Below are 12347 nucleotides of genomic sequence, written 5' to 3'. Positions count from 1 at the left end.
TGTGGTTTTGGACAGGAACCCCTTTTTGGGAGTTTTACCCTTCTGGACAGGAACCCGTATTGGGGGTCTTGTTGCTGATTTTTGTAATTTGTTGAATAAATATTTGAAGTTTTTCAGAATATTATATTTTTTAGAATCTGACTCAGTCCTAAATGGGTTAACTTGAAAATCGTTCATGGCAGGCTGAAGAATTTTGTATCCAAGAGACAGATGCTCTTGGACATTGATATCTTTGATATTGTATACAGTAGTTATATACAGTACAATAGTATATAATGTACAATACCTGTTCAGCTAGACACTTAACATCAACATGTATTTGATTTTAATGGTATAGTTTCATATACTGTACACTAGTATATTCTGTTTTCTAAAACAAAATGTATGTCTGTATAAAACAATACAAAACTGGTCCCATACAGTAGTTTTGCGCCATCATTAATGTGGTTATTGTGTGCTTAGTCTGCTCACTCTCCCACTCCGCCTCTGTGGAACTGCAAAAAAAAAAAGGACTCGAGTTACACCTCTACAACAGTACAGATCTACCAGCAAGTCCATTCATTAATATTCTGCTTCACGTATTCCTAGACTTGAATTAAAAAATATGGATCACCACCCACATTACTCACTTGGTGTCTCTGCACTGCTGCTTTTCCTGCTACGTGCGGCCAGGCTGTTTTTGTCCCCAGTTGTATTAACTAACCGGCCTTTATGTCCAGACTTCAGTCTCTTTGAATCCATTTCTTTCTTTAGCTGCTTTGGTACTACTGGTTCCAGTTTTACTTGCTTTTCCTTTTTTATGCGGTCAGAATGGCTTTTGACCACCTAAAGAAAAAAAAAATCAAAACTATTGTATTTTAGTGTGTTTGAGTCATTACCACTGTAGTGTACAGGATGAAAATTGTGTGTGTTTTATTTTATTTTATATATACCTTTTTCTTGCCTTTGTAATCATCATCATCGTCTTTCTTTGCTCTCTTTTTTGCTTTGGGTGATTTTGAATCTGTGGGACAATACCAGACATTTGTTCAGTCATGCAAGAACAAGATGGCCTAGTCACATTCTTTTTTATTCAATACAAACTATTCCTTACCCTTAGGTACCATGGGCCCAGGATCACCCTGCAATTGAGACAGTGGGTTTTAGTGTCGAGCAACATAAAACAATCTAAATTTGTTCTGTATATTTTCCTTACACGACTCATTAATGACAAATCCATCTGCAATAGTAATACAATAAGAATAACTCTTATTATGCAGTCATAATAAAATACCTACTGTAACATATAAAACAAAGTACAGTTAGCATTTGTGTCAGGTAATAGATTTTTATGTAAGCTGCACCAGGCTTTCCACCTCGGAGGAATCGTATACCCGAAAAGGAATGCTGCCCTGCTGTATGTTAGGACCTGGAAATGTCAGTGTTACGAGGTGGGTTAAAGTAAACATTGCCTGCTAGCATACTTACACTGAACCACATAGTTCTTCCATTGTGGTCTCTGATAGATGTCATCCCATCCACGTAGTAACATTTCAGCCATGCCTTAAAGTCAGAGTGATCTGTCTTCTCGGGATCATAGCCCTTTCCACCTTAGAACGTTTAAATCACAAAGGAATGTGTCAAAAGAAACTCATGCATGCACTTCAAAGACAGAAATATTTATTCAAAACTGTGTTACAACTTATGCTAGACATGCTACCCAAAACACAGTCATTGATTGAAATGTTTATTTCACAGTATGCAGATTGGGTACATTTCAAACAAGTCAATACAAAAACTGTTAACTGTGGACGACACCATGATTAAGCATTACACTTTACAACAGGGTCCATCCAGCGTTTTCAATTCATCAGAACATTATTTAGAGACGTACAAATATAAACTTCTATAAAAACAGGAAATCATCATATAAAGAAAGTTAAAAAGGGAAAAACAAGTAGTGTTGGGAAAAAAACAGGGTGTGGGGGCGACTCAGACTTTATTTACACAGGGGCAAGTTTAGAATTGCAGCCGTCCGTAGGTGCTCTTTGAGACCGGTTTTGAAGGAGTCAAGGGATTCAAATGTCTTAATGGCTGTTGGTATTGCGTTCCACATTTTAGTGGCATAGGAGTGAAATGAATTACTGAGGCTTACTCAGCTGATATGGTGTGTACGCCGGTTTCAACCCACAAGGCATGTTCTTTTTTTTTACTCTGCATGGTAAACACGCCTCCATAGACCAGAGGTTCCCAAAGTGGGGTCCTTCAGGGAGTTCCGGGGGGTCCCCCAGCTATGATGAATAGTTAGGAACCAAAACGTACCCATGGATCGGTACAAAAATGTCACAATATAAATTGGGGTCCCAGAGATAGAAATGCCATAAAATGGGGGGTCCGTAGCCTAATACATGTCAAACTGGGGGTCATTAGTGTCAATTTGGGGGTCCTTAGCACCAACACATGGGAAACACTGTCATAGAAGACAAGACAGCAAACACAATATTGCCTACCTAAGTTGACCACCTCCAGAGGAACTGTGTGACACAGAGTTAGCAGGTCGGCAGCAGCCTCCACTTTCACATTCTTCCTTGTGGTGCCGTCACAGGTCTATTGATCAGGATACAAAGTGGTGCTGTTAGAAAAAGCACAATGAATGGAGTTGCCTCTCAAGATCAGATAATCGTACATTTTGAGCTTCTCTGGATCAAAGGTGGTATTTCACCTTCATGTCTATGAGTTGATCCTTAATAGCCGTCTCACTCTCAAAGACTTCCTCTGACCTGTTAAGGCCCTCCAGCACCTTCCGCGCCAGCACAAATGGTGGTATATTTAGCCTGTCAGGAAGGAAGGAAGAGAAATTGAGGCTCTATTCTTTCAAAAGTAAACACCCTATTGTTTTTTTCCCCAATGTGTGTGTGTTCTAATCATTGCCTCCCATGATTGTTGTAGGAGGGAAAAACACTATGGAATGTCATTAATTTCAGAGCTGAGTTTGAATCACCATCTAAGCCAGTAAACCTTTTAGCTCAAGACCCTCAAAAAAGCGATTAGACGTTTGCCCGGGACCCAAAATAATGAAAATAGCATATCTACAAGCTCATTGTGAGCTTATAGATCTGATTATTTTCACGACTATTTATGGAATTTCTTCTTTGATTTCTTCATGAAATTACTGAAAAATCGTTGGAATTTTGTTTTTAATTCATGCAAAATGTTGCTTTTCATTATAATAATGAAAAACTAAATATAGTAAACTAAAAATAAAGGGACCCACTGGGAAACAGTGATCTATTCTAAACAATTGAACAATTGTTCAGAGAAGAAAAGCAGTTATGAGTTTTCTACAATTACCTGAAAAGAATCTCTGCCCTCAAGTAGTTGCCGATGCCATTGAAATACTTTTGATTCAGCAGAACTTCGCAGATGGGCCTGTCAAAGGCACGGTCCGATAGGTGTGTCAAGACGTTCTCTCTGCGGAAATACACAAAGTCAAACCTTGGTGGAGGCCGTGGAGCCAATGATTTACCCAATACACTTCGTCATACACAACAGATCTTCAAGTTCACAATGCTTTGCAATGTGACATGTTTTGAGCTCATAGATATGCTATTTTCTATTTTTCACCATTGCTTAAGAACTGTTTTACTTTTGGAAAATGTCTGAAATGTTTGTTTTCACCTATAATGACATGCCCAAAAAATAGGGACGACACCAGGTTGAAAGAGGATAAGTAACAGAACCAGTAATACAACCAACAAATCTATTATAATGACCGTCACTCATTATAGACCTTGGCAGGGAGGAATTACATTGCTACGGAATAGTTTGATTCCAATTGTATTTCCTGTCAGCTGCTGATATTCACAAACACTGCAGCAATAAAGAAACTCAAGACCCATGGTAATTTGGAATACAAATCTAAAGACACTCTGAAGTTTTATCTAATCTGCGGCCCATCATTTAATTCCAACCTACCTCCACTGACTACTACCAACCTGAAGCCTTTGTTCTCAAACATGACGCAGGGTCCTCTGCCAGGCTGCCAGGCCCCATTGGGCTGCCAGCCACCGAACCTACGTGCGTCCACAAAGCTCAGCACTCTGCTGGGCTGCTCTTTGGAGTAGAATCGCAGGTGGGCGTGCTTGGGGAGCTCGTCTTCGGCGGTGAAGCGAAAAAAGCCCGACATCCCGAAACGGAAGACGATGTCCATGATGGGCTGGCAGTGGTCAGCCTGCCCGGCCTCAACTCTGCTGCATGCTTTGTCATCATCTGATTGATTGATTGAAATATGTATTAACAGTATGCAGAATAGCACAACTCAGTGCAAAAACTGTTAACTGTGGACGACACCATAAACTATAAAGCATTACACTTGTTAACAATAGGGTCTACCATTTTCAATTAATCGGAACATTTAGAGACGTACAAATATACACTTCTATATAACAAAAAAACTGGAAATCGCATTATAAAAGGAGCTAAAAGATAATATACAGTAGGGGGTGGGGGGGGGGGGGGACTCAAGACTTTTTTACGGGGGCCGGTTTAGAATTGCAGCCGTCCGTACGTGCTCTTTGAGAGTGGTTTTGAAGGATTCTTATTAATGACTGTTGGTAGGGCGTTCCACATTTTGGTGTCATAGGAGCTAAATGAGTTTTGTGCCGAATCTGGGTTGCACATGGTTTGTTGAACTCTCTGGTGTACCTTTCATAGGGGTCAGTGTGAGCATCACTTCCTTGCCTCTGGACGTGGCTTTGATGCGGTACTCGTCGCAAGTGAAGGGCACCTCGGGACTCTTGCTGACCTCAGACTTCCTGACCGGTCCTGTGAAAACTACTCCTTCACACATTCTATTTACAAAAAGGCTTGCCAAGTGGAGTTCTGGTCCTTCAGGCATTGTGCTGCAGCCCGCAGCAGCTCCTATAAGAACACACTTGTTTAAATATTAAAAAGGGAAAGGAAAAATAAAGTGGTGACATTTAATAGTAACGTACGGTGGTAAAGAAATAAAACAATACAATAAAATAATGCTTTGTGTTCGATATGCTGGTCCATTAACCCCAACTGTTTACTGTACAATGTCTGAATTGAATACACAGGACCACAATGGAAGGAAACAAGCCTCCAGCCGCAGGGCTGTTATCATTTTAGCACTATACTGCTATTTGTAAACTGATAAAAGTATTCCATCAATGTTACATTTTAATTTGATCTTGTGCTCTTGGATAGGCTTGTTGTTGACCTTTTCTGTATTTGGTACAGAAAAGGTAAACAAGGGTCCCGAAAGGGGCTAGGCTAGGCTATAACACAGATACAATAAAGGATCTCGTATAATACCACGGTGAACAAAGATAAATGGTTGGGTCAGAGACTTGTTTGCAATGCATGCTGCGGTTGGTTGACGTTGACTCACAGAAACAAACACGGCAAGCTCCACGAAAAGACTTCACGTGTGATTGTTAATAAACATGTTTTAGGTAACGCTCCACACAACACAACAGCAGCCCGCCTACTGTATCCGGTGATTCCGGTCCTTTGTACGCATACATAGGCGCATCCATGCACCATGTCCGCTCTAGACACAGGCCGGATGAGCAAAATGCAACGCAACCTGTCCCCAATTCCCAGTCTAAACTAATATGCCAATATAGGCTGAAACAACGCCGTTTCAAAAAGTGCATCCGCTGGAAACATCAGAGTGAAATAACTCAAGAGTGCAATTATGGGATTTGTAGGCATTGTGTTGATTGAGATTGAACGAAACTGGCCCCTGTAAATTAAGACTGACCCCCCCCCCTTCTCCCCATACTCATACTGTATATGTTTTAACCTTTTACATTTATATGATGATCTCTGTTTTCTGATTAATTGAAACAGATGGACCCTGTTGTAAACAAGTATCAGTGCTTAATCATATGGTTCGTCCACAAAGTACGTTTTTGTATTGACCCAAAATGCAGAATGACCCATTCTGCATACTGTGGAATAAAATAAATTCAATCAATCAAAAAACGACTGGGAACAAAGAATAATTAATGTCAGCTTTCAAGCATTTTTATTTATAAAGCAAATAGGATCTTGTTAAGTCAATTATTAATTAATATAATTAATATAATGATTACAAGTCAACTTCAACATATAGCATACGATATTTACAAACCTGGTCCACAACACCTTTGCTTCAATACTTTGCATGGAATATCCCAGGAAACAGTCCCCTCAAGTATTATTCATTAACCATCCATTACACGGCTTGGTTGAATGCTTGATTCTTATTGGTCAATCGCTGAATTCAGCAGTGTGTTATTTATTGATAACAGAACGCTCCGCTCTATAACAGACCGCTGTCTAATCAAAGCCTCAGGAGCACCTGGCTACGCTGCTTGGATTTTATGCTGTACCCAATATGACAGCCATGTAAACACACAGTATTTTAACTAAACAATGCTTTGTTTTTGAAAACATTTGAAGACAGAAATAGACGATGCAGTACCAGAAATTTGATTCCATTTGATTAACACTCAATTCCAACTTGGAATACTTTCATTACCGTAAGCAAGGAAATAACTTTGTTTTGTTGTCACTTTTGGGTCAATTTATTAATTTGTGTATTAAGTAGCTGTGTAATAAGCAGGATAATGTATGGCTGGGTGGTCATTGTTTATAGATGAACCCATTTAGACCAGAAGGCCGATTCTACAAATGCAGTCAGTCAGTCAGTCAGTCGTGACATTTTCATGTCAAGGACCCCCAAAAATATATGTAATTGGCCAACGACCCCCATCTGAAAATATGTTGTTACAGGAAGCAAAGATTTGAGCTAAAAACGTTCACTGTGAAAGAATATATTCAAAGATTTTCGGCACATTTTCACAATTTAAAAAGAAATAGCAGATCTACAACCGTAGCGCAGCACCGAGTGGGCTTGTAGATCTGCTATTTTTCAATAGCTAAAGTATAACATAATGCTTAAAACACCAACAGGGGTTCCTGTCCTGAATGGGTTAATCACCCTGTCTGTGATTTATCTATCAACAATGACCACCCAGCCTTACATTATCGCTTACTTATGGAAGAACAGGATACTGATATCATTATTAGTAATGTATTATTTAAATATATATATATATATATCCAAACCTTGACAAACTAGATAGGTAATGTTCTGGACACTATTTTATATTGAGAAAACATCCACAGATACTCCTACCCAGAAATATCTGTTTGTTTACAAACATTCTGATCCGGTCCATTTCAATAATTACTTGGGTAGCTATGTCACAGAATAATTTTGCAATGGGGTTATGTTTTGAGATAAAGCAGCAGGAGCCCTTTTCTTTATTTAATATGGCAGGGGCCCCTGAGATCAGGCAGGGTTAGGAATCACTGACAAATAAATATGGCACTTTAAGAAGTCTATCTGTATCTCTGGTTGTGAGATACCATTCAGATTCAGTCACAGTCACAATAACATGTATCCACCAGTTGATGTGCATACTTCATTGTAGTGCATTCATCATAGCTTGGGCTTGCTTCAGCTCTGTAAAAAAACACAAAGGAAAAACTGTCATTAGGCATAAACCTGTAACTGGCTGTAACAACCTTTACTGATCCACTGGTCTAGTCTTGCATACCCAGATAATCAGAGATCTATCAGCAGTATCAGGTACCGTCGCCCATTATCCATCTCGCCCTGGTTTTTTTCCTGCCGACCTCACACAGACCGCTCGGTGCGGCGGTTCTTGTATTCTTTATTTTGTTTTGACAATAATTGTTCATCAGTTTTAACAAAACACAGAACTAACCTGTCAGCAAGACTCTGAACTTGTCAGCAGAAATGGAGACAACAGTGGTTTCAGTGGAGCCTGACTCTGCACCTTGCGCCTGCAGTTTAAGCTGCACCGTCGGTTTGTTCACTTCCCTCAGCTCACTGGAGCTCAGCGTGTAGTCCACCCGCCAGGAAACTGCCTCTAGACGGCCAACTGAAACACAACATAGCAAAGTGGTGTCCTCACCGTCATTATGAAAGTCCTTGTCAAAACAGCAACAGGTTAAAGTGTGTGTGTGTGTGTGTGTGTGTGTGTGTGTGTGTGTAGGGGGGGGTAGAGGGGTTACTTGTCATTAGTGATGATGTGACAGGTTGAAGTGTGTGTGGGGGGTACTTGTCATTAGTAATGATGTGACAGGTTGAAGTGGGGGGAGATACTTACGTCTCAAGCTTGTCTCTCTCAGTTTGTCTTGCAGCGCACTATGCTTGTCCTCGTATGACTTGCACAGCCCAGTTGTGTGTTCTAATAGCAAAAATGCATATACATAGTAATGATGAGTAATAATGCCCAATGAATATTCATCTCTCTCATATACACACACACACACGTGGGGCGCCCGCTGGCCAAGTGCTCCAGGCGCATGCCACTTTAGCCTGATAGTGCGTTGTGTGTTTGAATCCCGTTCATGACGACCTGCATGTCTCCCTCCTTCTCTCTCCCCCCCTTTCCTTTCAGTGTTCACTTGATACTATCAATAAAGGCAGAAGGTAATCCAGCCTGACAGCATGTAGCGGGTTCAAGTCCCGATCCCGACGACTGCTGCATGTCCCCCCCCCCCCATCTCTCTCCCCCTTTCCTGTCAAACTACTGTAATCTATCAATAAAGGAAAAAAGCCCCAAACAATATCTTAAAATAAGATATTAAAATAATAATAATAATAAAATAAAGAATTTCACCCACTTGTTTAGATGTGTAAACCTGTGATTTATTTGACAATAAAGTTGAATGACGTACACAGCAACAACATTCATTATGAAACTGTGGCAGGACAAATGAGACTGTGGCGGCTCACCATAGTCTAATTGATGGGGAAAATGAAGGGAGTCGCCTTTCACGCGGTGTACAATGTCACATTCACAATTCACAAATACAGACAATGAGACATTGAAAAACGTAATCATTCTGAGCTGCCCTTCAAAATAAGCATGCCCCTTTCTAGGAATTGTCTGTGTTTTGTCTGGAGATGAGTCCTGAAAACATGCTTCTCGTGCAATTCTTCTCAACAATGTCAACAGTGTCCATTGTCCATCACAACCATGTTGCATCGGCAGTGAGTGTACAACACTTTAACCAAGAGACCCCGTTTCTGGTGAAGCCCGACCCTTGACCCTCTATAACTTGGGTTAGGTACTTTTCACTAAAAGGGGCTTTTTTTCCCCACCAAGAAACTCTAGAAACTTCTGCCAAACTGACCCCAATTGTGCAGGATTATTTCTCCCTGGGTCAAACAGCCCTCCTGTCTGCCTTACCAAACCCTGCCTTGTAGCATAACTCTTCAACTGGTCTCGCCTGTCAAGTGAGCACCATCTGAAAACAACCTGTAGTAGCATAGACATACGAGACCTCTCAAATCTTCACAGGCAAGTAGAAAGTGTGGGACCCACCTTTAGGCAGACCAAGCTGCTGCAGCTCACTGGAAAGGGATTCACTGTCAACATCATGCTTTGCTGCACTGGACAGAATGAAGCTGAGCACTGCAACACTGGCTTTGATGTCTCCACTCTCTTAAAATACATTTACAACATAAACGTAAGGCATAGAAATAAAAGAAACATGCTAGTGCTGCAGTGCATTGCTATTGTGAAAGGGTGGACAGTGTCCAGTCTAGCTGCAGCCACACACAATTCAAATTTAGAAGAAAAGCAATATACAGTGTATATAGCCAGAGGCAAAAACCGTTTTGTGCAATTAAGTTCAATCGTCCCTTAGTTTTAACAGTGCAACATCAAGTAGAATCAAATTCTCTTACCAAACTTGGCATCTGCAGTAAGTTTTGCAACTTTATCATACTGAAAGAGAAGTATGACAATTAAACATTAGGTGCGCGACATCTTAATATTATATGACTTAGCCTAGGATTTAGACTCTCATAGATGTATTTTATCGATTTCGGCATTTTCAATCCACGAGACTAGAGTCTAAGGCTTTATTTCCCTGAGGATAGAGCTTAGAGTATATATATTAATAGAGACGGCACCAGATTTCTCCTCCACTTGCATTAAGTTGCTCAAAAGAGCATGAGGCGATGTTACTCCACCTTCCGGGTAGGAACAGAGTGCATTCTGGGATGGATTGGGCCAAATCGTGAACGCGCTGGTCCGTTGACTATCATTGCACGCGTTCACGCATGAAACATCGTTCACGTATCATTGCCCCATAACGTGAACGTGCGCAATGATAGTCAACGGACCAGCGCTGGCTCGAGCTGCAATACCAAAGTCGGCCACTATGTCCATTTCGCCTCAGGGTTTCCTCCAGGTGCCGTCTCTATTAATATATACTAAGGGGTAGAGCTGTGCACATAGCCGTGGGAAGTAGGGGTGCTGAGGGGGCTGTAGCACCCCCAGTGGTTTGTAGGGGAATTGTTTGGAATTGTTTGTATTTTATATATTTTTTTATTTGAATGGAAAGAATATATGCCGCCAACATCAACAACGATGTGGATCCACCACAGCCACCGCCGCCAGCCATACCTGTGGTTGTGTTGTTCTATATACATTTTTGTCACTGTATGTCTGGTCATGATCAGATCTATATGTAGTCTTATAAATTAAGGGATGATATTGTCATTGTTATGCGGCGCACCGGCGCCGTTGGGAGAAAAAAAAGGTCATTCTTTGCACGTGCACGCACATTTTAACATGTGCACGCGCATTTTTTTCTCCCATGCACGCGCTTTGCGCGTGCATGAGAACGCAGCCCCCCATAGTGTAAAGTAGTTCCCACGGCTATGGCTGTGCAGGACACGTCATAACTCATTATGAATCCCACCAAACATTGGTGGGATTCAAAATTGTTTTGATGCTTGTTTATGAGTAATTGAACACTGATCAGTGCCACCTGCGGTGGGCGTGTATGTGATTTCACTGATTTGGGTGTGTTCAATAAAAAGCCTCACTTGCTGTGAAGACAGCGTCCTGTGGAGCTGTGAACCTAAGCTGTCTGTGTCCGTCTCCATGCTTTTGATTTCCCTCGTCAGTGTGGTGCTATTACAGTGGTGGTCTACAATGCTGGGGCTGTGATTAACTTTGTTTAACAGTATTAGTCCGTAGTTTTCAATAAAGAAGTGTTTTAAACCCGTTTGTGGCCGATCCTATCTGAAGTTCCCACTGGCCATAGATGGCGGTAGTGAGGGGGCACATCCGGTGAAAGACGGAATTACGCTCAACGTAAACAAGAAGTAAACTATGAGGGGAAAATGGCGTTCGGCCAGATACGGGATTAAAACCCTTCTTTATTGAAAACTACGGACTAATACATTACACAAGCACGCCGCAGGCCTCTCTAACATTTGGGACATCAGGGTAAGCACCTTATATTTTACATGTTCGGAGCCCTAAGTGCTCAGCTGGTGTCCGTCCTCTATCCTCAGAGAAATAAAGCCTCTCGTAGTGTCGAACATCTACGAGCTAAAATGATTACACACGGTCTTGCAAGGGCTTGTTGTTTCTATTGTAATAAATATAAATAAAATGAATTCATTCATTCATTGTGGTCAAGCCACAATTTGCAACTCTAGATCCCATTATATGCAAAATCTAGAGTTGCAATTGCGGCTAATTGTGGTCCTGCATCAGGCAAATCATTGAACTCACATCAATGCCCTCTCCGAGTAGATCTTTCAGTACTTGAGCGCAGAGGAGCTTCATCTTCACACTTGACTGCAAGGCAACGCAGAGATGTGAAAGTGTTTTTGATCAGGGAAAGTATATCATTATGTGCTTCATTTATTGTAGCAGCTAGCTAACGTTAGCAATGCATTTACTAGAGACTAGTACTTACTATCTTCGCCAATGTGCTTATTTCGGCGAGCACCCAGTCTGGGCAATCCAAATCTCCACAGAAACGGAACCGCTAAGAACAGACGAAACGTAGCGTTTTAAGTGTTATGTTATTATAAGCATTATTATTATTAGCATAGCTAAACTCGCTAACTTAATTGGTCTGTCTGTATTCAGAATCGTTGTTTGAATCGAAACGAGGTCAATTAACGCATTACATGCATATAACCACATTATATGAAAGCTATACATAAAGGCGACTGGGAATAGTTAGTATGACAACTTTGTACTGAAGAAAGCAAACAGTAAAAATGAATAACTTTACCATAGTTGTGTTCTGTTATTGTTGTTGCTCCGTCAACGACCTATCGTATCGCGATAGTCACGAGAGACACCACGTTCAGTGTTGCCGGATTGTGAGAGAGCAATAAGCGAGCAGGTCCATGAAAACAAGCCCAAAAGAAGCCTGACTAGGCTATTGGAAAAATGAGATATTTTAACACAAATCTTGTATGCGGTTCCTGGCACAACATATTT

General features: G+C 41.1%; 2 protein-coding genes across 5 annotated transcripts; both read right to left on the bottom strand.

Moving 5' to 3' along the window:
• Window positions 1-44: 44 nt before the first annotated feature.
• Window positions 45-5904, bottom strand: neil1 (nei-like DNA glycosylase 1). 4 transcript variants are annotated; one of them, XM_080761902.1, is made up of 11 exons: window positions 5817-5904; window positions 4684-4899; window positions 3975-4248; window positions 3331-3450; window positions 2702-2813; window positions 2490-2586; window positions 1468-1589; window positions 1094-1121; window positions 933-1003; window positions 630-825; window positions 45-494 (listed from the first exon to the last, which is right to left on the bottom strand). In XM_080761902.1, exons 2-11 carry the CDS (start codon window positions 4874-4876, stop codon window positions 448-450), a joined length of 1260 nt encoding a protein of 419 aa, XP_080618028.1. In that variant the 5' UTR covers window positions 4877-4899; window positions 5817-5904; the 3' UTR covers window positions 45-447. The 4 variants fall into 4 exon arrangements, with proteins under 4 accessions (XP_080618028.1, XP_080618025.1, XP_080618026.1 ...); XM_080761899.1 differs by lacking the exon at window positions 5817-5904 and adding an exon at window positions 5393-5482; XM_080761900.1 differs by lacking the exon at window positions 5817-5904 and adding an exon at window positions 5389-5463.
• Window positions 5905-6022: 118 nt separating this feature from the next.
• Window positions 6023-12189, bottom strand: commd4 (COMM domain containing 4). Its single transcript, XM_080761916.1, has 8 exons — window positions 12136-12189; window positions 11812-11883; window positions 11625-11690; window positions 9779-9818; window positions 9414-9533; window positions 8190-8270; window positions 7785-7961; window positions 6023-7519 (listed from the first exon to the last, which is right to left on the bottom strand). Exons 1-8 carry the CDS (start codon window positions 12136-12138, stop codon window positions 7479-7481), a joined length of 600 nt encoding a protein of 199 aa, XP_080618042.1. The 5' UTR covers window positions 12139-12189; the 3' UTR covers window positions 6023-7478.
• Window positions 12190-12347: the final 158 nt, after the last annotated feature.

This window comes from Protomyctophum bolini (genome assembly GCF_963924005.1).
Source record: "Protomyctophum bolini genome assembly, chromosome: 4".
Classification (NCBI taxonomy): Eukaryota; Metazoa; Chordata; class Actinopteri; order Myctophiformes; family Myctophidae; genus Protomyctophum; species Protomyctophum bolini.
This window is presented reverse-complemented; position numbering and strand designations above follow the sequence as displayed.